Genomic DNA, 25506 nt, shown 5'->3' on the forward strand with positions numbered 1-25506 from the left:
ACCTGTGAAAGTGCACAAATGTGGGAAAATTAAACAAAGCCGCTGAACGTAACTTCTCGGGATTCTCCAATAAGTCCACTGAAGAAATCTCCGTGAATGACCACCATTTTACTGAGATTATATTTCATCCCATTTCATATCATCTCATTTCATTTAATTTCATCCCAGTTGATTAATGTCTCAAATTAATTATCATGACATGACATGACTTAAAGGTCATAGTTACCAGATCATAAAATTCCTTAAAAAAAAATAAGTCTTTGCAGAGTACGACGAGTACAGTTACAGGGGTCCCTACTCTTTTTTATTTATTTCGTAGATGGGTGGACTAGCTCACAACCCACCTGGTGTTAAGTGGTTACTGGAGCCCATAGACATCTACAACGTAAATGCGCCACCCACCTTGAGACATATAGTTACAACGGCTGCCCCTCCCTTCAAACCGAAACGCATTACTGCTTCACGACAGGTGGTACCTACCCGTGCGGACTCACAAGAGGTCCTACCACCAGTACTCCTAGTGTTAGAGCTAGAGGTGTCTAATGCAAGGTGAGTATAGTATGTCGGTAGTTACTCAGTGAGCGCCGGTTGTTGCTCGGGTCCCTTGCGGTCGGAGGCGGCGGCCCCGCTGACCCCCCCGCCCCCGCCGCGCCGCTGCCCCTCGAAGTAGGCGGCGCCGTGCCGGTAGCCGACCTCGCGTATCTCGTCGAACGAGCCGAACTGCAGCGTCTTGTACGCGTCGATCGGGGGACGGATGTATTCGCAGTAATCGGACTTCTTCACTTCCTGATATTTTGATACACATTATGGTAAAATTGGGTTGGGTTGGCGCACCTGGGTCAGTCAGCACCACCACGTGCGGTGTCCGCATCGAATGTTCACAAGGAAAAGCCAGTACCGGATTGTGAGTTCATTTATAATATGTTCTTGTTTATTTTTAAGCTTAGGTTGGCAATGATCTGTGGCCTACTATTGAAAGCTCTGTCTATGTGTTCACATATAATAAGAATAATTTAATATAAAAAAGACGAGTCTAAGATATAAATTATATATAAGAGCAAATATAAAAACAAAAATATATTTTTGGGGAAGAATAGTATGACTTAACAATTGATAAATCTTAAATTTGTGTGTGTAGTGCGAGAATATTATTATCTCTTTCGCACTCCCACTCCGTCCATTAACAGGCGTCTCTTTTTGTTATTTACCAATATAATATATTGACTTCGACAATCAGACTGAATGATTCAACAATGTCGTTTCTAAACTTTTTTTTCTTCTTATTGCTTAAATAAGTGGACGAGCTCACGGCCCACCTGGTGTTAACTGGTTACTGGAGCCCATAGACATCTACAACGTAAGTGCCGCCACCCACATTGAGACATGAGTCCTAAGGTCTCAGTTTTAACAATAGTACAACGAATGCCCGCAATAACAGAAACAGGCAGGGTTGTGGTACCTAACCGTGCGGACTCACAAGAAGTCCTACCAGCTTTTCATTTCTAGCAAAATTAATTTGATTAGTTGATTTATGATCTTTTTTTTTTGTGGTGAATTTTAAGCTCACCTCCAACTGTCTGTTGCAAGACACGTAAGCCAATCGACTCTGTATGTCGGGAAGATTAGGAACTTTGACCGGCGTCGTGAACGGGTTCCATCTGTTGACAAAAGTGTCGATATCGAAATCAAATTAATCATATTTATGTCTGCCACAAAGTCTACTTATCGTCTTCTCGCATTAAAATTGTATAATCTCAAAACTTATTAATTTTACAGGAGAGTGTTTCAAAGGTTTAACATGTAATATTTTTAATATTAATCACCTTTGCAACATTTATTATTTATTTTTTACCAGTTACATTGTCTGTCTTTTAAAGTAAGACAAAAATTATGTATTAATTTTGTTAATAGTAGTCAAAACATAGGTAAACTAAAAAAAAAGGGTGCGTGTACTTATGTACGCGCGTAAGAAGTTATACTTTATTTTTATTAAATTTATGTCTCTTTTTTTATTTAAATTTTAATCAATTTGAAAAAAGTCGATTAAACTTCCTCAAACACGCATATTGGACATCCCTTTTCTTGACATCGGATAAATTCGGTAATTCTCGGTACGATTCGGAAAGTTCACCTGCGGCTATATTCAGACTCGCCAAGTTACGTCGATCGTATTGTAATGAGCGATTTAGTGGGCAACTTCATTTCTGATAATTTTGTGTCACGGTGCGCGCGCATCGTAAAATTTCACTCTCATCAATTTTTCATAACGCGCCTAAAGAAGTATAACTTCAAAACTTAAGAAAAAAAAACTAAAACTAAACTACGCTCTTTTGACAGTATTTATGAGAAAAACACTGGTGACACCAAATATTTCCGCATATTAACTGAATTTCGAATATGTTTAGAAATTGTACACTTTTAATGCGAAAAGGCGATATGCCCAGTGTGCTTAGTGCGAGTTTTGTAACGTGCTCGATAGCGTAAAAGTTAACTAAAATTTTTATGGAGTTGGAACGTTTGCCTTCGTTTGCCGCTAGGGGCGCTGTTCTAACAGCATACAAATTCGAGTTAACTTTTACGCTAATCGAGAACGTTAAATAATAAACAACAGAATTATCTCAAGGCCCAAATGACGCCCCACCCGCACATGTCCCCCCCGACCAGACCCGTCTTGAGACATGAGGTCGAAGTCTCAATTATATTATTTAACGGCAGACACATCGGACCGGAAACCATTAGTGATACACATAAATATGGTAGTGGTACCTATCCATGTGAGTTCACAATACCCCAGTACCATATCCCATTAAATTTTCAGTGGTCATAAAACAAATAATCCTAAAGTTGAATACTGCACCTTTTCCAAAGCAACCACCAGCCCGACAAGTCGTCTCCGTAGTTCGTTAGATCTGTATCATCTTGAGATCCAACGTCGATGGCCAATATGTGTTTCGCTCCCAAAGACCTCATAACGTCAGCTGCATATCAAAAACAGTATAATCATCACAACACGTACACCAACAATTTTATTGCATATTCCTTGTCTAATCCTTGAATTGTATATACCAATTGCCAAATATATGACGAAGCATAACACGAGTAACGCTCAACCGATTTGGCTAGTACATAGTTTTCTTTTCTAAGTATGTGTACGTAGCTGTCAGAACAAATTGTAAAATGTATCTTATGTATTCTACATAAAGTTCACGATAGTTCCGACGGAGCGTCACCGGGATTCAAAATCTTTCATAATCAATAAAGATCTACATAGGAACATTTAGCGGGCTATTCAAATATTTCTTCAGGTATACGAATCAACGGTCCATCCACAAATAACCCTAAAGAACATGACAAACTTTTTTAAACGATACCAGATTACGTCAGCCACAAATCAAGCGAACGTTCCAGTTTGAAGGATAATGCAATTAAGACATTGACCCAATAGTGTGCGGCGGGACTTACACTAGGGTGTCTATAAGATTTCTGGTAACCCTTGACACCAATGAATTTGTGAGACGTCTATGCTCAAAGACAAGTAAGTTCTCAAGGTAATTTTTTTTCCTACCTATGCTAATAGCCTTGAGAGGCTATTTCCGCTTCCCCCTAGAGTGTAGGTGAGGTCTCGGGGTTAAAACCGGAGGTGTTGCTAACACTGGCCCTAGTAAGAGCAGTGCTTCGCAGAATCTACCACCGGATCGGAAACGCGACCCACTGAGAAGATCCGGTGAGAAACTCAGTGGGCTGTGTCTATGGGTTAATTTACTCGTCGAGCCCTTCGTAGCAAGCGACGCCTTTGGCAGGGACGGTAACCGGTGCTTGAGGTACCTAAAAGCACAGTTAATGGATCGGAAGGATACGCAATGACGTGTTTAGGGCGACGTCGACTGTTTACCATTCAGCTCACAGTAAGGTAAATATATTCATGAGCAAACAAAAGAAACCCCTATACATTACCCGGTACATTGTTGACGTAGCACCCGTCCAGCAGTAAATGTCCGTCCATGGGGTCGCAGATCGGCGGGAATATACCGGCTATGCTCATCGAAGCGCGACAGAGCCGCCACAGTATACCTGAACCGGGCCCGCCGTTCAGAAGGGTACCGGTTCGCCATCACTTACCTTTGAACTCGAAGCTGAGTGTAAATAGCTCCGATATTTTAAGGGTTTTCCAAAATGAAAAGCTCAAAAAGAAGCTACGCGCTATTTAACAGCTAAGCTATGTCTTGACGTATTTACACTCAGCCTACGCGCACGCACGCATAGTCCCGCGCCCTCTGATTGGTTTACCTGGCAGGTTGTTGACGTAACCGCCGTCCAATAGGAGGTGGCCGTCTACCGGGTCGCACAACGGTGGCATGTATCCGCTCAGCGACATCGATGCGCGAATGTAGCGCCACAGCGAACCTGCGTCGCGCGACACTCATCAGACAATACTCAAACTGACCCGAATCAATTAACCGGTGGAACGTCGATTAAAATATATCACTAAAACACCGTTTTTACTCGTTCGAATACCGCTCATCGTAAAACCGAGCGCATTCCACCAATTAAACTACAGCCTGGTTTGAATGTTGGAGCTCAAAGACATCCAGATAGAACTGACGTTATTGTGATACTTTGAGACAATGTCATGAAATTGGTGCTGAGTGATTAGTAAAATACTAAACGGCGTGTTATGCGAAACAACACAATCCATGGAAAGAGATGATGAAAGAGAACAGTAAATAAATAAATAAAATTTTTTTAGGCACTTCTTACAGCCCAATAGGCGTGAGCGAATCAATAGACAAACAAACATGAAAACTTGTGAAAATCGCCGCTACAGTATTTTACATGCATACATACATACGGGATAACTAACGAGCTATTACACAAAAACAATGTTAATTATGTAGACCGTAACACAAAGCATCAAGGTCGATAATGCAATGAGTTTTATCGTTGTCACTTTATTGTATTATATTTTTCTTGTAAAAGCATAAGCAATACATAAATGTGCATATAGATTGTGTGCTTGTACAGAATTAATTGCTTAATATCATGGAATTAATTTCTTCGAGGTAATTTCCATTTTGGAAAACCCATTTAGTTAACCGTTCTTATGATTACAACTGTTTAGTCTCTACATAATTGCTACAGGGATGAAAAAAAAATGAATATCTAAGAACCACACTCATGCATTACAAGTGAAGAGATAGATGGACCAATGCGTGAATATGCGTGATTTTGTGAATATACAACCCGAAAATTAAAAGCAACGATTTACAATTGAAAAAAAAATCTCTCGACATGACGTAAGCGTTACAGGTAAACCAATCATTAGAGCCGTTTCTATCTCAAATGTAAGTAATGGCAACCCTAAAGCGAATGTCGGATTTCGTAAAAAAAAAAACTTCATAGTAACATACTCCGGACACCAAATGTAATTAATTATATATAAAAAAACACGATGTGTATAAAAAAAGACGTACACAAATATGCAAGTGAGTGTGGTTGTTTATGGTACATAAAAAAACACTGTAGCGGTATCCACGAAAAAAAAAATAACTATGAACCAAAATGACGTCGTTGTCACCATAGATATTTACGATCGTATCGTGACACTGACAAATCCGCAGATTAACGCAGCCGCTTCATTAAAAAAAAAAAGTTTTATTTTATTTTGTTGATTTGTTATGAATGAAATACGAATACGACTTTAAAGAAGCATAGAAATAATTTACCAAAACATTACTTTAAAAAAAAAAATTTTTTAAACACAGAATTTCAGCAAAGCACAATCGTTACGTTTGATTTACTCAAAAACTGATTCTCTATACTATTTATTTTCCAAGCTTTTTTTGAAGTCATATCCGCATAGTCCCAAAAATATGTTCAGTGTCGCATTGTAATCGTATCGGCAATGTCAACGAACAGGGTTACAAATAAACGGCTGGCCCGCAGCACATCTTAACTACAGTTCATGCAACACTGACAAATGAAAGACGAAAACAATAACAACGTAAAACAACAAATTATAATTGAGTTAGTTAGTAGGTACAGTGCAAAGCATTATTAAAGTAAATAAATAAAAATACTTTTTTTACATCCTGTCCATGAATGTGTTGTGTTAATTATTTATTCGGATTGATAACACTACTAATTTGATACTTCCCAATTAAAATACTTCAGTCACCTTAAAAACTAGTCTACGAAAAAATGTTTTTTTCTTGAAAAAAAAAAACTTATTAAATATCGATACACAATTAATTTGTTTAAATTGTTTTATTTATAAAATTATAAAATTTAATTGTTCTTTAAAGTGACTATCGGCTTTCTGAAAACCTTAGTTCTAAATGTAAAACAAATCTGTGATATAATATTGTCTGTGTTTCTGCCATAACTAATGGTTGATAAAAAATAAAAATGAATTGCTCTTCGTTAGTCCCGCTAAAACTCGAGAACGGCTGGACCGATTTGGCTAATTTTGGTCTTGAATTATTTGTGGAAGTCCAGAAAAGGTTTAAAGGGTAGATAAATATGAAAATGCTCGGAATTAAATAAAAATAACAATTTTGTTTTTCCTTTGAAGTGTCCCCCGTCGGACGGATTCCTTTTGTTTGTTTTAAGTTTATTTTATACAAAAGTTTAGGTCTTAAGTATTAATCGATTGAGGCACTACGAAGTCTGCCGGGTCAGCTAGTGCTTGATAAAAAATTATGTTCACTAAGCTGCTTTTACACCATCCAGATAGTTTTTCTTTTTATGTGGATGTTGAATATATTTGGAATTTAGGGTCTTTGTGTATTTGATTCTAATGTGTATCGGTAAGGACCTGTCAGGACCATAACATAAATGTAATTCTAGGGTCAATAATAATCAGAAACGATTATTACGTGTAGAAATTATACATATTTACTAAATGAGAACAAATTAAACTTCTTTTTCTCCACCTTATCTCACTAGGTGGGGTCGGCACAGCTAATTTTTCTCTTCCATTCTCTTCTATCAGCCGTCATCTCAACACTCACTCCTCTCTCACTCATATCGTCATTCACACACTCCATCCATGTCTTCTTCGGTCGACCTCTTCCCCCTCTACCTTGCACTACCATTTCCATACATCTCCTGGTCACATGCATCTTCTATCTACGCATCGCATGTCCACACCACGCTAACCGTCCGCTCCTTAATTTGCTGTAATGAGAACAAATTAAACAACAAGACAAATTGAACAAATTAAATCCATGAATAACGTGATGGCAGATGGAATCTTTTTATGTTATTAAAAAATATAACTACGTTATATTGAGTCGACTATTATCAAAGGCGGCAATCTGACTTTAGGACAATGATTGGTAAATCAGAAAAACGAATATTGACTTTGTATTCCATCGGCAGTCACAAAACTCTTCGGAACAACATCTTAGATAAATAACAGGTTAACTATTAACCTTTATTTAATGCAGGTTTTGAACTGTATTCTTTGAAGGAAACGATTATATTCAAATCAATCTGTATTGACATATCAATAATTTTTTTTTGTCCAAATGCACAGATTGCCACCTTTGATAATAGACGACTCATATGTTAAAAATGCTTTGAATATTTCATGTCCAAAACGTGTTCAAAACCAGTTCAGTTTTGTTGGTTTAATCACTTAATTCAAAACCAATTTAAGTCCACATTTTGTTACGAAACATATTTCAATTTCAATTACTTGTATGTATATTCTGAAATTTGAAAATGGAAGCACTGGTAAGGTTTATAAAAATAATAATGTTTTCAATTTGACAATTTTACATCACATTTTTATTGTTTATTAATTTATTATTATTATTATTATATGTGCCTGTTAGTACAAAAGCGTCCACATTCGTATTTATTAACCACACTAGTTTAAATTACTTTTAGTCTAAATAGTGAATACACAGTTATTTGAATGCATTTTTCAACAAACTAGGCGCAAATTCTGAAAGATTTCTCAATAAAAACTATAAAATTAGATGATTTCCTTAAAGTTTACAATCAAATTAAATGACTTTACATGAACAGCAATTTACTTTTACATTACTATATAAAAAATAAATAAAAACACCCAATCAAATGAGTAATGTAGAATTTTATTGACAAACAAACAAACATTAATTTTTATCTTAATGCCTTAAATATACTGAGAATGATAATTGTGTTGAAATATTGTGGTCGTCGTGGCCTAACGGATAAGACGTCCGGTGCTTTCGTGTTGAAGCGATGCACCGGTGTTCGAATCCCGCAGGCGGGTACCAATTTTTCTAATGAAATACGTACTCAACAAATGTTCACGATTGACTTCCACGGTGAAGGAATAACATCGTGTAATAAAAATGAAACCCGCAAAATTATAATTTGCGTAATTACTGGTGGTAGGACCTCTTGTGAGTCCGCACGGGTAGGTACCACCGCCCCGCCTATTTCTGCCGTGAAGCAGTAATGCGTTTCGGTTTGAAGGGTGGGGTAGCCGTTGTGACTATACTGAGACCTTAGAACTATATCTCAAGGTGTGTGGCGCATTTACGTTGTAGATGTCTATGGGCTCCAGTAACCACTTAACATCAGGTGGGCTGTGAGCTCGTCCACACAGCTAAGCAATAAAAAAAAAAAAAAAAAATAATTTATTACTAAAATTACCTTGAATTCATAGCAATAAATATCGAAATGTATCTTTTAATGCGTTAATGGGTGAACGAACTCATTCGCGGTTCAACCGATGTGAAGTGGTTACTGGAACTCACAGACAATCACAACCCGAATTCTCAGCTTGAGACATGAGGACGTAATCTTAATTGTATTGTATTATGGCTTTCTTTTATTGCTTAGATGAGTGGACGAGCTCTCAGCCCACCTGGTGTTAAGTGGTTACTGGAGCCCATAGACATGTGCGACGTAAATGCGCCACCCACAATTGATATATCAATTCTAATGTCTCAGTACAGTTACAACGGCTGCCCCGCCCTTCAAGCCGAAACTCGTTACTGCTTCACAGCATGGTGGTGGTGGTACCTACCCGCGCTAACTCACAAGAGGTCCTACCACCAGTAAAAGGCTTTCTCACAGTTCCGACCGGAACGCATGACTGCAAAGCCAGTTCATCATACACTATAGCATCGGTAAATACCGTTTGACAGTCGCAGTATGCTGGCATAAATACTCTAAGAACGTTGCCGCCAACACTACAGTGAATCTCTTAGAACCTTTCACGATTACTGATGATAGCGCCTGTTGTGAGTCCGGACGAGTAGGTACCACCACCCTGCCTATTTCGGTTTGAAGGGCGGGGCAGATTTTATACTATCCAACTTATATAGGGCAGTGCTATTCTAGAACAAGACCACAGAAGCATAAGGCTTAAGTATCATAGTCTGTTTGTTTATTTTTTTCAGTTGTACTTGATACAGCTGGTCAGGGAAGGGAAATGGTATGGTACCATCAAAGGGAGACAGAGGGCGCGCGGGTAGTTTCGAAAAATTTCCTTTCAAAAGAAACTGGACTTTTTGGCGGGAACGCGAGGAGTGAAGTTGTGTGATTTGTTTTATTTTGTCTATTTAGTGTTTGTTCAGGTTCAAATGTGTAATAACGGTGGCTTATTAACGATTTCATATATTATGTGAAAGTGCACAAATGTGGGAAAATGAAACAAAGCCGCTGAACGTAACTTCTCGGGATCCTCCAAAAAGTCCACTGAAACAGTTTCAGTAAATGACCACCATTTTACTGTGATTTTATATCACCCCATATCATCTCATCTCATTGCGTTTAATTTCAACCTAGTTGATTAATGTCTCAAATTAATCATCTTCATTTAATTTCATTTAATTTCACTCAATATTACCATTTTTCATAAAAATAAGAATATAAATTAAAAATAAAATATGACTTAAAGGTCTTAGTTACCAGGTCATAAAATCCCTTTAAAAAAATCAAACGTAACACGAATGCGGACGCTTTGGAAGACCAAAATACAGTATATGAGTCGTCTATTATCAAAGGTGGCAATCTGTGTATTTGGACAAAAAAATGTTATTGATATGACGATACAGATTGATTTGAATATAATCGTCTCCTTCAAAGAATACGGTTCAAAACCTGCATTAAATAAAGGTTATATAATAACTTAACCTGTTATTTATCTAAGATGTCGTTCAGAAGAGTTTTGTGACTGCCAATGGAATACAAAGTCAATAATTCGTTTTTCTGATTTACCAATAATTGTCCAAAAGTCACTTTGCCGGCTTTGATAATAGTCGACTCATATATGGTAATTGTTTTTCTAAAGCAGCTAAGATTGTCTTACCGTGCCTGTGGATTCTCATGCAACTGGAACTAATGTCAGTGGTGACGGTGAAGTATGGCAGCCACAGGTCCTCGATGTGAACCTCGCCAAACGTCGCTCTGATAGTGGCATTGAACTGTCGCCCGGAGAACATCGACGTGGCTGGGTACGTCAAGTCGAGGAGTTGCCTACCCCATTGCGTCATTTTCTATTAAAAAAAATTATATAATTGTGGCATCAATTTTTTTTTTTTCAATCAATAATTTCACATTGCACAAGTTAATTATTCGCGTGCAGATTTGCCTTGTTTCCAAAAGTCGATTTTGATTCGACTTTTCCTACCCAACTAAAAAACTACGTGAAAATCTGGTCAATAGTTACGGAGATGTGTGCGATAAACAAAAAATAATTCTTAAAGAGAATGGTTCATGACCTTAACTACTTTCCAATACTATTATTTGTGATGAATGAATGAATGACTGTCAACCTTCGATCAATAATAGTACTAGATTAAAGATCAGGAACAAAAATAAGACGCTCCAGTGGCCACGTTTGCCGACACGAAAACATCTTCATTTCTTAGAAAAAAGTTTAATAATGTTAACGACTTCAGTTTATTCTAAACCTTAATACTTAAACATAAAGTTTAATTACCATTGCAAAATATATGTATTTAGGTCCTTTCGTCAGAGAAAGAATATTATGGAATAAATTTAAAATGTCACTTGAACATAAAAAGACATCAGTACAAAAATATTTATTCTAAAATGATACTTAAAGCCTAATTTATAAGGTTAAAAATATTTGTTTAAAATTTCGTGCTTATTGTATTGTGGAACTAGATGTAGTTCTTGGTATTACATTTCAATGCTCAGAACACAGTAAGTATTGAAAGACATAGAGTTGCAGAATATACATATTTGTTTAAGGTTTGTTTTGTATGGTCGCAATTATTTTTGACCGATTCAAAAAAGTAGTAGATAATATTTTACATTGCCGCTATTACAACAAATAGGTGATAAAAAATAAAATTGAATAAAGTAAAAAAAAAATGAAAGGAAACACGATACATGTTTTCCACGTATTCTTTATACAGAAGTAATTAAAACAATAATGTAGGTTTAATTACCTTTAAACAGATTCAGTTTGTTATAAAGCTGTCTTTTGGAAGTCATTTTTATATGAGCGGTTTCTTTTTTACAAATATAATGTAATCTTATATCAATGAATTTTTCTATAATCAGTTTAATTTAGGTTTATTTTATGGCTGTGTTCGTTTCCCCCAGAAAACAAATCCTTTTCAGCATATACGCTTAAAATATTTACACATACATATAAAGTTTTTTTAATACTTTTTTGCATTGATTTGCCACCACCATTGAACAATTCTAGAATTTTTATAAGGGTTCTATATTTCTTCTCCTCTTTCTTTCGCGACAATATATATCCATTGTGTACAGCGACAAGGGGCTACTAGGAAATCTACAAACAAAAATAACATTATAAAATAACAAAACTACTCTATGCATTCCCTGTTCAAGAATTGGTGATGTTTGTTACAATAGTTGGTGCCTTGTTGCAAACATTGGCCAAACAATTACAATATTCGTAAATTGTGTTTTATTTACAATATAATTGTGTTTATTATTTTATGAAAAACACTTAATAATATAAATTTACCAAAAAAAGATATTCCTTCCAAAACCTTGGTGTTACGGTGGTTTTTTACTCAGTTTTTGAACGCGCATTGCAGCGTTTTGACGTCTTAGTGTTGGCTATGATTGGACCATACTAATTTGAAATAAGACCACAAATTTATTTGTGGTCTTATTTTTCGGGCCGTTTTTGAAGCGCTAATCGCGAATCTAGTAGTATTATTGATCGAAGCTGTCAACACTCAAAAAACCTTCATAAATGTATCTATACTAATATATAAATCTACAGTGGTTTTTAGGGATGTTCCGTTATAACTACTGAACCGTGCATCCGATTGATTTGAAACTTGGTATCCATGTAGAGAATACATGTTCTTAATGGATAGGCTAATATTTATATGAGTTTTGGACTCCCTATACTAGTTCCGGGACGTCAATGATGAGAATCTTTGTGGGGGTGAGAAACAATAATATTAATTTTAAATGGCCAGCGAAGCGGACGGGTACAGCTAGTTGCCTAATAATAATATATGTAAACCAAGTTATGACGTCACAAACGTCTAGAAGGCACCAACTCACTCTGATAAATTGATAAAGTATTATAAAATATAATCAAGATTAAGGCTGTGTAACAAAAGACCCCAAGGTTAGGCCACATCCATAAGGCAGAGTTCAATTTCATCAGCTCACAGTCCATTGATGATATTAGTTCACGTTTTCACTCACCTTGGACCATTCCCTAGCCTTCTGCGTGACAGTGGTGATGTTCCTCTCCATGCACCACAAGGCGCCCATAAACGCGCCGATGCTGACGCCCCCCACCATATCTATTGGGATTCCTGCTTCCTGTATCACGATATTATAAAATAAATCATTTATTTGAAACAAACTAATTATAGGGCGCTAAAACCCGTAGTCAAACAAACTCCCATATCTCCAAGCACTATGTGTGATCAGAAACGAAATGTCAAGGATTTTTTTCTAGAAAAAATTGACGGTAGTTTACAAAATATTCTTTTGCCGACAAAGAACATCTTAAATTATCCGTGACCATGAAATCTGTAATGTATTCGGAACGGACGGAGTAATAGTAAAACTAGCCTATTATAACCTTGATAACTCATAATTAACAAGACTGTCTGGTGCGTTTGAAGTTCGTCCGTCTACACGGGACCACAGAACTGATGCATAAGCAGATTTGCTGCTACGAAGAATATTAGTACAGTGGCATTCTGAATCTGAGTACGTACCCAACCAAGAATCTGGTCTATTGGTAGGCAGCGGGTTGGCTGTACCCCTGGCATTGACGACGATCCATTAGCGACGGTAACCACTTTAATAATTTTTTACTTTACTAAATTAAACCACAAATGAGTTTTATGATTTACTCTAAATTTCCTACCAATCTACTGTAATTTTACATGCGGAACAGTGTATTTTTTTCGATGCAACCTGGCAACACTGGGTACCTACCTGTATGGCGCGGATCATGCCGACGTGCGCCGCCCCCCGCGCGCCGCCGCCCCCCAGCACCAGCCCCACGGCGGTGGCGGTGAGCCAGCGCGCCAGCCGACTGAAGTCCGAGTGCACGTTGGCTTCGGACATCAGCACCTTACTGTACAGCTCGCTCTATAACAGGACAGTGCTTCACTCGAGACTTCAATTAAAAGCGAAATCTTAAGAAGGAAATGTCCAGCTCAATTACTGATGGTAGGACCTCTTGTTAGTCGGCTCGGGTGGGTACCTACGCCCCGCCTATTTCTGCCGTGAAGCAGTAACGCGTTTCGGTTTGAAGTGTAAAGCAGCCGTTAAACTGTTAAAAGTGAGACCTTACAACTCATGTCTCAAGGTAAGTAGCGGCATTTACGTTGTAGATTTTTATGGGCTCCAGTAACCAATTAACACAAGGTGGGCCGTGAGCTCGTCCACCCATCTAAGCAATAAGTAAAAAAAACGTTTAGAAACGACAATGTTGAAACATTCAGTCTGATGGCCGGGTCAATAATTATCAATAAGTAAATAAAAAAAAGAGACGCCTGTTAATGACTACTTCGCGATAATGCGCAAAAAGGTGGCATCCATTATGCGTAGAGTAGGAGGAAGCACCAACAACGTCTTGAGGGTACTAGCTGAAAGACTGGATGGCCCGACCCTGGGTAGGTCATCAAGTTGCATGTTCTACATGCTGCTTGATGGGGCTGCCAGGGACGGAGTTGATTGATTTATTTAAATACTAACATAGTTCGTAAGTTATTTGTAATACTAACACAATATGAGACTTTTGTCTTGAAATAAAAGTTTTTTTTTTTTTTTAATGCACGGATCGGGAGTGTGAAGGAGATAATAAGATTTTCGCACTACGCACACATTTAAGATTTATCAATTGTTAAGTCATACTATTGTTCCCTAAAAAAATCTTTTTGTTTTTGTATTTGCTCTTATTATACCTTAGACTCATCTTTTTTATATTAATTTGTTCTTAATATACGTGAACACATAGACAGAGATGGAGCATTCCAATAGTAGGCCACAGATCATCGCCAAACCAAGCTTAATAATAAACAACATTTATACGAACTCACAATCCGGTACTGGCTTTTCCTTGTGAACATTCGATGCGGACACCGCACGTGGTGGTGCTGACTGACCCAGGTGCGCATGTTGAGCCAGTGCACGGTGCCGGAGGGGTTCGGTCCGCCCTCCCGGTGCAGAAGAACTAGCTCCTTCTGAGTTCGTATAGCTAGACGTTCGATTTCCTTCTCGATCTGTGAAGACAAATTATTAAAAAAAACATGTATTACATACACTACTCTTTTTTTTCCCTACCTAAGCTGATAGCCTTGAGAGGCTATATCAGCGTAACCTTAACTAGTAGGTGAGCTCACTCGGCTCAGGCCGGAGTGATGCTAACACGAACCCTAGCAAGAGCCGTGCTTCGCAGAATCTACCACCGGATCGGAAACGCGACCCACTGAGAAGATCCGGCGAGAAACTCAATGGGCTGTGTCTGTGGGTTAATTCGTTCCTCGAGCCCTTCATCGCAAGCGACAGGTTCGGCGAGGACGGTGACCGATGCTTGTGATACCTAAAAGCACCGTAAATGGATCTGGAGGATCCGTAATAACGTGTTTTGGGCGGCACTACTCAAAAGAAAGTTCTAATGTTGTAAGATACTACGTAACATGTGAACAAGGGGATATGATGCAATTTGTCAATTTTGAGAAAACGGGCAACAAACTTTTGTTACTTGTACTTTTTCTTCGTACATAGCTTCTTCATCGTAATTACAATTTCTAAAAATAGAGAGAGGGAGGGAGAGAGAAGGAGAGAGAGAGAGAGGGGGGTAGAGAGAGGGGAGAGAGAGAGAGCGAGAGAGGGGAGAGAGAGAGAGAGGGAGAGAGAGGGAGATAGAGAGAGAGGGAGAGGGAGAGAGAGAGAGAGAGAGAGAGAGAGGGAGAGAGAGAGAGAGAGAGGGAGAGAGAGAGAGCACAAATATGGGAAAATGAAACAAAGGTGCTGAACGGACAAAAAGTCCACTGAAAAAATCTCAGTAAATGACCATCATTTTACTGAGATTATATTTCATCCCATATCATGACATTTCATGCCATGTTTCATATTAATCAACTTCATTTAATTTCATAGTATCATAATCATAAAATAAAATAAAAAATTAGGTTGTATGGTATGATACCTTTGCCTTTCCATTTGGAAAAATAAAACTACTGCTACTACTAAAGTGTATAAACATACAAATAAACTGTATTGCAGCACAAAGCAGTACTTTTCTTTATCATCAGCAACCGGCCCATACGGCCCGCACCAAAACACAGCATAGGTAGGGAAAAAAAATCGCTATTCGGGTCTCACCTTCCCGATGCTGGGCTGCTTGTCGCCGAGGGCCACGATCAGTATGCAGTCGGCCTGTCGGATGCAGCGCTGCGTCCACTGCGTGAGGCTCGGGTCGCACTGGTACAGCGCCACCTGCCGATGAACCCCAAAACATTTGAACTTGCAAAACGACGGGTGCCCCTCGAGCTTTTCGGAAGCTTCAGACCGTTCTTGTGAGTGACGGCCGTGAGCTGATGATGATGACGACACTATACATGTCTCTAAGAAAGAAGAACGGAAATAACGGTGGTAGGACCTCTTGGGAGTCCGCGTGGGTGGGTACCACCACCCTGCCTATTTCTGCCGTGAAGCAGTAATGCGTTTCGGTTTGAAGGGGGGGGGCAGCTGTTGTAACTATACTTGAGACCTTAGAACTTGGTGGGTGGCGCATTTACGTCGTACATGTCTATGGGCTCCAGTAACCACTTAACACTAGGTGCGCTGTGAGCTCGTCCACCCACCTAAGCAATAAAAAAAAGTGGAAATCGAACCCACGACCCTCGACGCAATAGTCAGGGACGCTAACTACTCCACCACAAAGTTAGTCAGATTAAAGGAAGAAAGCTTTTTAACACTGAACCTTGTGTTTGTCTTCTTGTTGTGCCAGCCACGAGCTCAGTCTGTACTCGTTGTTCGGATCCATTATCGTTAGACCGAGCAGTTTCCTTATAACATCCGAAGTGAGACGGACCGTTGGACCTGTCGAAGTATTGTTCCTTTGAATGCTCTAAGATAAATGGTTCCGTAGACAGCCGAAGAACGCGAGGAAATCATTCGACAGATTTGTAAGTCAAATTACATATAACCGAACTGAAAACATCCCTCTTTTTTTTTGAAATCGGTAAAAAAGAGGTCTCAAGTAACGTGATTAAATTAAGACATGCCTTTTTTATTTTAAGTATGTACACAAAAATATATCTAATATTTGTAATGTCAAGATAAATACGCATCACAACGATGTCAAGGATGGATAGTCGTTGTGTATTGATTTTTTAATCAATTAATTCGTTATTTACTTTATTAGCCCCAAATGACGTCATGTGTAATGAAGCTTTGTAAGGATTTTTACTTAGTGACGAAAATGGGTTTAGTATTGATTTCTCACAGCAGCTTATAGAGTAAGATCCCAGGGCCCCCAGACGTCACGTATTTTCTGACGAACGAAATGTGGCCGATTGCGTAGTGTTAGTATGTACTAAGAACGCATGCCTACCTGCTACCTTGCTTAGACGGCCAATTTTCAGGTATCAGGAACTCAAGGTACATAAAATCATGACGACCTACTCTGAAAGCTGATTTTTACGTATATTTTAGACAATATCCTCAAAAATAAGTCGCCAATACTCCCAGACACTTTCTGTCGGCCGAATTGCTTTACAGACGCTTTAAAGGGCCAATCATACCCTAAATTCAATTTAATACCTCCGTGGGTAAGAGCGCGAGGGCATTATCCACGCGCATGAGACTGAGTGAGACAGGTATTAGGATATATTGACTTCTCTGTCTCTCTGTCTCTCTATCTCTCTCTTACAGTTGACTCATATCAATTAATTATTAATATTAAAAGAAAATCAGTTAAAAATTAAATAATCAGGTAAATAATTGAAAATTAATTTGTAAAAAAATGCTCATTTGACTACCATTATTCTTGAATTTTATCCTCCCGGGTAAAAATCCTCCCGGAAGTATTAAGGACTTATTTTTAAGGATATTGCCTAAAATATACGCAAAAATCAACTTTCAGAAAATACGTGAAGTAGGTAATGATTTTATGTACCTTGAGTACCTGATACCTAAGAATTGGCCGTCTAAGCAAGGTAGCAGGTAGGCATGCGTTCTTAGTACATACTTTGGGGAAGTTTACGACGAAAGGAAGATCTTCCACCGAGCGGGTGATATTTGCTCGGTAGACCGACGGTCCGAATGTTGTTGTTCGGAACTTGTATATATGCGCTTTATCTTGAAAATGTCGTAAGCGAGATTCAGGCATCTGTCAATTATCTTGCGTTGAATGATGGCTACCCGCCACACATACTAACACTACGCAATCGGCCACATTTCGTTCGTCAGAAAATACGTGAAGTCTGGGGGCCCTGGGATCTTGGACTATTACGTTATATTAGGGCATTTAGGTTGTTGCAACTATGTACAGATATGTGTGCTTAGTGCGAGTTTTTTAACGTTCTCGATAGCGTAAAAGTTAACTCTTTTTTTTATGGACTTGGAAAGTTTTTCCTACGTTTGCCGCTAGGGGCGCTGTTCCAACTGCATACAAATTCCAGTTAACTTTTACGCTATGGAGAACGTTAAATAACTTGCACTAAGCACACTGATTATAAAGGATGTTACAGTATCATAAAATTGAGATTTGGAAGTCCAGTCCCACGGTGTGAGATGTATGGGATCATGAGTTAGGCTTCCAATTAGTATGTTCCAGCTCGAACCTGTTTGATTCATCATATCTTTGCAAAATAAAGGTTTACAATTTTCAAGGAGGACTGAAGTAAGACATACAACTGCTCGTATTACCGAGTCATCTATATTTATATAAAAATGAATTGCTGTTCGTTAGTCGCGCTAAAACTCGAGAACGGCTGGACCGATTTGGCTAATTTTGGTCTTGAATTATTTGTGGAAGTCTAGAGAAGGTTTAAAAGGTAAATAAATGAATGAAAATGCCCGGAATTAAATAAAAATAACAATTTTGTTTTTCATTTGATGTCCCCCCCCCCATCGGACGGTTCCTTTTGTTTGTTTTAAGTTTATTTTATTATACAAAAGTTTAGGTCTTTTATTTATCGATTGAGGCACTACGAAGTCTGCCGGATCAGCTAGTGCCAAATAGAAAACAAGAAAACAATACCGTTGGAATTACACGACAACTTTTACGCGATCCAGAACGTTATAAAAAACTCGAACTAAGCACAGGGATCCGTCGTTCAAGTACCCACCTATGGCGCAGAGCGAGTGGTACAGCTCGTAGGTGAAGGCGGTGAGGGGCACGTCGTCGCTGACGGGCACCACGGCCACCGTGCTGAAGTTGTGCTGCAGCGGCCTCGAGTCGATCGCGGGCGCGCCGCCCAGACTCCGCGTCGGCTTCTGCCAGGAACCTTCACGACGGAAACGGACTTTTATATCGCCCTTGTAGGCAGACGAGCACACGGCCCACCTGATGATGAGTGTTTACCGTCGCCCATGGACTTCAGCAATGCCAGGGGGAGAGCCAAACCGCTGCCCACCGCTTTATACTCTCCACAGGCCTCATTTGAAGAAGAACATGTCATAGCGCTCGGGAAACACCGTGGAGGGGAGCTCATCCCATAGCCGGATGGTACGTTGCAAAAAAGACCTCTGGAAAGGCACTGTCGATGAACGCAGCGGTTCCAGATAATATGGATGAACTCTGCTCCGATGGCAGGAGGTGCGATGGTAAAAACGAGATGACGGCATCATCTCAAACAATTCCTCAGAGCACTCCCCATGGAACATACGTTACATAATGCAGAGAGAAGCGAAGTCCCTCCGCAGACCCAGAGGTTCCAAACGATCCATGGTTCCAAACTTTTTGGTGGGAACGCGAGGAGTGAAGTTGAGTGATTTGTTTTATGCTGTCTATTTAGTGTTCAAGTCTAAATGTGTAATAACGGTGGTTTATTAACTGTTTAGTATCTGTGAGAGTGCAGAAATGTGGGCATAAAGCCGCTGAACGTAGCTTCTCGAGATCCTCCCAAAAGTCCACTGAAAAAATCTTAGTAAATGACCACCATTTTACTCAGATTATATTTATCCGATATCATCTCATTTCGTTACATTTCACTCAATTTTTCATTTTTCATAAAAATAACAATATAAATTAAAATAAGACATGACTTAAAGATCTTGGTTACCAAGTCATAAAACCGTTTAAAAAAAAAATACTACACGCTGCAACGATCTACTCGGTCACACTCTACGCGATAACACGAATATTCGTCGTGGCCCGCTAATGTAGCCCCAGCATTATCGAGACGAAACAGACTTAGCTACCTAGAATCCTGTGTCCCAGCAAGTTGATCAGCCTAGTCACGACGACCGGGAACCTCAGCTTGATGGCGTTGAAGAGGCCTTCTGGCAGCTTCGCCAGTTCAGAATCCCGCACCGCCATCACCGTTGTGCTCCGACGAGTCTGCGTCACCATCTCCACCTGTGACGCAGACGAATGCAAATCACAAACGTTGAAAAAAAAATAGTTTAAAAAAAAACTAATAAATATACGCTTTGATAAAAAATCCATTTAAAAAATCGAAAATAAATTTTAATAAATTTGAATGCGGAGGAAGCCGCGTCTTACGGTCACCTAACTGAGACTTCGAACTCATATTCATGACGTCATCAGCTCTGACAACTAAAGCTGCCTTTAGACTACGCTATATTGCAGTGCCATATAGTATAACATAGTAAACCAATAATATATATGTACGCAGTGTGAACGTGTCCATAACAACATATGGTGCGCGATATTGTTGTGCTATGAGCTATATACTATATTATGCTATTATATTATAGTGTACTCTGAAAGTAGCTAACTCATGGTCAACAACAATTTATTTCTACCACAACAACTTTACGGACCCTAGTTGAGACTTCGAACTCGTGTTCATGACGTCATCAGCTCTGACAACTAACTCATCGTCAACAATCATTTAATTCTGCAACAACAACTTTACGGACTACACTAATGAAGTTAGGAATTCGTTTTAAGAGAGACATGACAGTTTCCGTTCCAGATTAAATATAGTGTTACGATATTCTTTGAGGTCCTTCACGAAGAAATTCACTGAATTAATATCCGCTTAAAACCAGAGAAGAAGAGCTCATACAGCGTGAATGATGATTTAAGTCGTCGTGGCCTAAAGGATAAGACGTCCGGTGCATTCGTATATAGCGATGCATCGGTGTTCGAATCCCGCAGGCGGGTACCAATTTTTCTAATGAAATACGTACTCAACAAATGTTCACGATTGACTTCCACGGTGAAGGAATAACATCGTGTAATAAAAATCAAACCCGCAAAATTATAATTTGCGTAATTACTGGTGGTAGGACCTCTTGTGAGTCCGCACGGGTAGGTACCACCGCCCCGCCTATTTCTGCCGTGAAGCAGTAATGCGTTTCGGTTTGAAGGGTGGGGCAGCCGTTGTGACTATACTGAGACCTTACAACTTATATCTCAAGGTGGGTGGCGCATTTACGTTGTAGATATCTATGGGCTCCAATATCCACTTAACACCAGGTGGGCTGTGAGCTTGTCCACACATCTAGGCAATAAAAAAAATAAAAAAAGTTAACGTACATTTTTTTTCATATTATGTAACATTTTGTATATAGCTGTATGCTGTAGCTCAATGGTATTTATTTACTTACTTCAATTCGAATAAACTCCTTTTGAGTGTGCGCCTCAGGCGTAATGACGTGTTCTTAAAACGAGCTTTGAAGAGTCGCATTGCTGTTGACTTTGATCGACGACCACCATTCACCATCAGAGAGGCGACAGCTTGTCTGGCTATTAAGAAAAAAACATACTATTCCAACTAAGTCTCCTTTTCCATATTCGCCGACGAGTTCCTTCTTTCCATTCGGATGCGTGATGACAGATCTCAACCGACCGCTTAGCACGATGAAAGTAGACCCCGACTCCTCGTCCTGGCGGTAGACCGCGCGGCCAGACTCTAGAAACACCTGGGACGACAATACAAAGTCATCAGATTTACTGGTGGTAGGACCTCTTGTGGGTCCGCACGGGTTAGTACCACCACCCTGCCTATTTCTGCGTGAAGCAGTAATGCGTTTCGGTTTGAAGGGCGGGGCAGCTGTTGTAACTATACTGAGACCTTAGAACTTATATCTCAAGGTGGGTGGCGCATTTACGTTTTAGATGTCTATGGTCTCCAGTAACCACTCAACACCAGGGGTCTGTGAGCTCGTCCACTAAGCAATAAAATAAAATAAAGTCAGTTTTTTTCAAATGAGAATAAAAAAACAAAAAAATATTATAATACAAAAAGTAGCAATCTAAATCTTTACGAATCAGTAATTGTGGTACAATACCAATTATTGGGCGAATACTATAGTATAAAAAACAACATAGGTTGTTTGTCAACCTATCAAGTACAAATTAACATAATGAGTGCAACCAAATGTTTATAAACATGATAGTTTTATCAATACATAAAGAGGTCAAAAGAGGCAAACGCATTACACGGAGATTGCTCATTCCTATAAAATAATTGATTTAACAAGAACGTCTCGAAAATGAAGATATTCCATTTAATTATATTATTATTCGTTGTGGAATGTAATTGTGGAATAATTGACGGCGTACTAGATACTGTGAAGGGCACTACGGGATCTATTACTAATGGAGTGGGAAGCATGTGGTCGTTTGGAAAAGGACTCGTCTTGGGTGATCACCATAACAAAAGACCAGCAGATGACAGTGTTCAAACTCATAACGGTATCGTTGGTGGAATCATAAGTAATATTCACGAAAGAATTCACAGCTTTCGAGAAAACATTCATGGATTTTTCTCATTAAATAAAAATAAAAATGAATCCGATAGAGGATTTGTTGGAGGCATGATCGACAGAGTGAAATATCGAGTGATGTCATTCAAAGAACTATTCGTCGGACACGAACTTAAGCCATTAGAAGTGTTTAACAAAACTCAAATAGATTACGTAGATAAAACTAGACCCATCAGAGACAGCTTGAACAAGTATATATTCGGCAAAGAAGATAAAAGGCCTGTTTCGAACCTCATTGACTTTCTCGACGCGTTCAAGGACCGACTAGTGGCTATTCGTCGTAATATAACTGAAGAAAAGCACAGTGAAACTACTGATGGCGCAGGGATGTTGGACGTAAGAGCAAATTTCGACAATCTAGGTCGAGCTGCCGACGCGAGACACTTAAGCGCCCAAGCCAAAGATACTTTTAATCAAGTACAAGATTCTGTAAATTCTATGAATAAAAACACACAAAGTAATTTCCATAATACCGTCGACAAAATTGATGAGAATTTTCAAAATGGTTATAAAACCTTCAACGAACAGATAGATAAATTTAGGGGTGATTTTTATACGAACAAAAATAATATAAATGCCATGAACAGGAATTCACAACAGGAATTTCGAAACAGCCTCAGTAACGCAGAGAAAAATATCGTTGAAGCTTACAATGCTGTCAGCGAAGCTACGGATAAGTACGGAAGGAATATTAATAGAAAAAATACCAATGTTGAGAAAGGCTATAAAAACGTTTTAGATAAAGAAATGGAACTAATGGAACATGGTGTCAAAAAAATTGCCAATGCGAATGATGGAGCAATGGTTTTTAGAGATTGAATTGTGTGATTGAGAAACCGAACTAAATAGAAGGTTTTAGTAAGTTCAGTGAAATAAAATTATTTGTTCGAGTACTTTATTTATTGGACCTGCCCCGCGGCTACAATTGCGTTAAATTTGCAGTTCAGAAATAATAACACCTTTTCGTTTCCAAAGATAAAAGATAAAGAGTCGCTTATCACCCTCTGTAGTTCGTTTACTACAAGCCGTTTGGAAGATCCGTTCGTAGGTAAAATCACAAAATCTCATGAATACACTTTTGTATTTATAACAGCAGATTTAACGGATTTAACGGCCGTCTGGTGTAGTGGTAAGTGACATGGTCACTACACAAGGGGGTTGCGGGTTCGAATCCCGCCAAGGGAAGATATTTGTATGATAAATATAAATGTCTTTTCCAGGGTTATGGATGTATATTAAATGTATGTATGTGTATAATAAAAATCTTACATTTATTTCCATTATCTGGTACCTATAACACAAGTTCTTTACGAACTTATCACGGGACCAGTTAACGTGGCGTGATTGTTAATAAAAAAAAGATATACACGGCCGACGTTGGCCGGGTCATGACATGTAACATGATAAAAATACCCTATTTGTAAAATAAACCAGGCGCCTTTATCTATCTGTTAAACCGAAAAGCATAAATTTTGCGACAGAAATAGGTAGACGGTACCAATCTCATGTGTCCTATCAGTACTAGGCCGAAATTCAACTGTATGTGTCAAGTTGATCGTATGCATTCCCGTCCCGATAACTACGGACTGGGACAAACACTTAGCATTAGGATGGGAGTACATCTGTCTATATCAACATTAATAGTTGTTCCTGGAAGAAAAGCCGGTGTGTTTGATCTAATATTTGTTTTAAGGGTCTCACCCAATCCAGAGCGAAGTCCACTTGGCGCACGAACGGCGACAGTCTCCGCACGACGGTGTTGGCGATGTGCAACACCACCGAGGGTCTTTCTCTCATGATGCTGTACACAGTGGTCTTGGACAGCAGACCGATCCTCGAGAAGTGTTTCGCTCGTATAGAAAAGAAACTTGGCTCGCCCGTTAGAACTGCTAGTCCGCCTTCCACTTCACCTGGCACAAATAAAACGTCCACTTATCCATTAAGTCTCATGTCTGTGAACTGAACTCATCATCATCATTCTCCTGCCCTTCTCCCAGTCACCTATAACGCAACATGTTTTCTCCTTCCATACTCCTCTATACCATTTCTTCGGTCACTCCCCTCTTTCACATATCGTCTTTCACACAAACTATCAATTTCTTCTTAGGTCTACCTCTTCCTCTACTTCTATGTGTGTGAACTTAACTAATCTTCTGCTATACCCCCCCCCCCCGCATAAACATTTCGCCCTACCCGCAATTAGTCAAAAGAAAACACGTGAATCAACCTCGCCTTTGTATTCCTCACCTCTGGTTTGTAAATAAATGAACGTGGATGTCTAACCGAGTAGAAATAAATAGATTTTGCTCTAAAACGCTTAAAGATATTATCTTAAATGCGATTAATTACGCCACTATTGTCAATGTTGTTATACATTTATATTCTAGTCGAAAACAATTTTCAAACAACATTGGGAAGAATCGTTATTATTCCATTAATATTCTTATTGGCGCGCATTATGGTTGAATGTAGTTTTCCTAGGTGAGTACATAGGAATGTCAGGCTAGATATTGTCTTACCTGGATAGGCTGTGAACATGTGCACTTCGCCCTCACCTTCGGCCACTCTCTGTGACACCAGCAGAGCTCCGGATAGCAAATATACCAATGCCACGTCCTGTATTCAAAAGCACTTTTTATCCGCTTATGTATCATTTGCTCTAAGTTAAATTGTTATTCAATAAACAACCGTAAAAGAAATGTTTAGGGATGTTAATTAAATGAATGTGATCATCCGATCGTTATTGAAGATTTATACCACAAGATAATTTTGAAAAATTATGTTTCCTTCGCGTTAAGACAAATATCAAAGGAAATGTGTGATGTCATACGTGGTTAGTCGTTACGTATTAGTGAATAGGTAGCCTATGCTCTACTCGCCGTTTTGGCTTCAAATGACACCACGCGTAATAAACGCGTATACTTGTAAAAAAACAATTAGCAATTTTGAATTAGAGCTACGATTTCATCTCCAAGATGACTGTTGAGTGAAATTTATAACTTAATTACATTAATCTTGCGTCGAAGAAAATTTAATCTGCCTTTATGTGATAACAATAGTCAGTGCATTTTCTCAATCATCTCACACCGCCCCACCATATAAACT

General features: G+C 38.9%; 2 protein-coding genes across 12 annotated transcripts in view; one reads left to right on the forward strand and one right to left on the reverse strand.

Annotated features, from left to right (window-relative positions):
- sws (patatin like phospholipase domain containing sws) overlaps positions 1-25506 on the reverse strand; it is a 50728-nt gene that overhangs the window by 8486 nt on the left and 16736 nt on the right. For 8 of the 11 annotated variants that reach the window (XM_028173852.2, XM_089733051.1, XM_089733052.1 and 5 more), the window contains 15 exons: positions 24921-25017; positions 24103-24311; positions 21400-21555; positions 19864-20020; positions 18789-18947; positions 16418-16536; positions 15817-15930; positions 14529-14711; positions 13420-13575; positions 12673-12792; positions 10313-10499; positions 4288-4404; positions 2858-2978; positions 1568-1658; positions 575-786 (listed from right to left, as the gene is read on the reverse strand). In XM_028173852.2, coding sequence (XP_028029653.2) covers positions 575-786; positions 1568-1658; positions 2858-2978; positions 4288-4404; positions 10313-10499; positions 12673-12792; positions 13420-13575; positions 14529-14711; positions 15817-15930; positions 16418-16536; positions 18789-18947; positions 19864-20020; positions 21400-21555; positions 24103-24311; positions 24921-25017 — 2198 coding nt within the window. Of the gene's footprint in view, positions 1-574; positions 787-1567; positions 1659-2857; positions 2979-3954; positions 4072-4287; positions 4405-10312; positions 10500-12672; positions 12793-13419; positions 13576-14528; positions 14712-15816; positions 15931-16417; positions 16537-18788; positions 18948-19863; positions 20021-21399; positions 21556-24102; positions 24312-24920; positions 25018-25506 lie in introns of all 11 variants that reach the window. The other 3 variants (XM_089733057.1, XM_089733053.1, XM_089733050.1) reach the window with 1 other exon arrangement.
- Positions 21581-23294, forward strand: LOC114242620 (uncharacterized). The gene has a single exon (XM_028173860.2). It carries the CDS (start codon positions 22129-22131, stop codon positions 23218-23220), a length of 1092 nt encoding a protein of 363 aa, XP_028029661.2. The 5' UTR covers positions 21581-22128; the 3' UTR covers positions 23221-23294.

Source organism: Bombyx mandarina, chromosome 15, assembly GCF_030267445.1.
Source record: "Bombyx mandarina strain Sakado chromosome 15, ASM3026744v2".
Taxonomy (NCBI): Eukaryota; Metazoa; Arthropoda; class Insecta; order Lepidoptera; family Bombycidae; genus Bombyx; species Bombyx mandarina.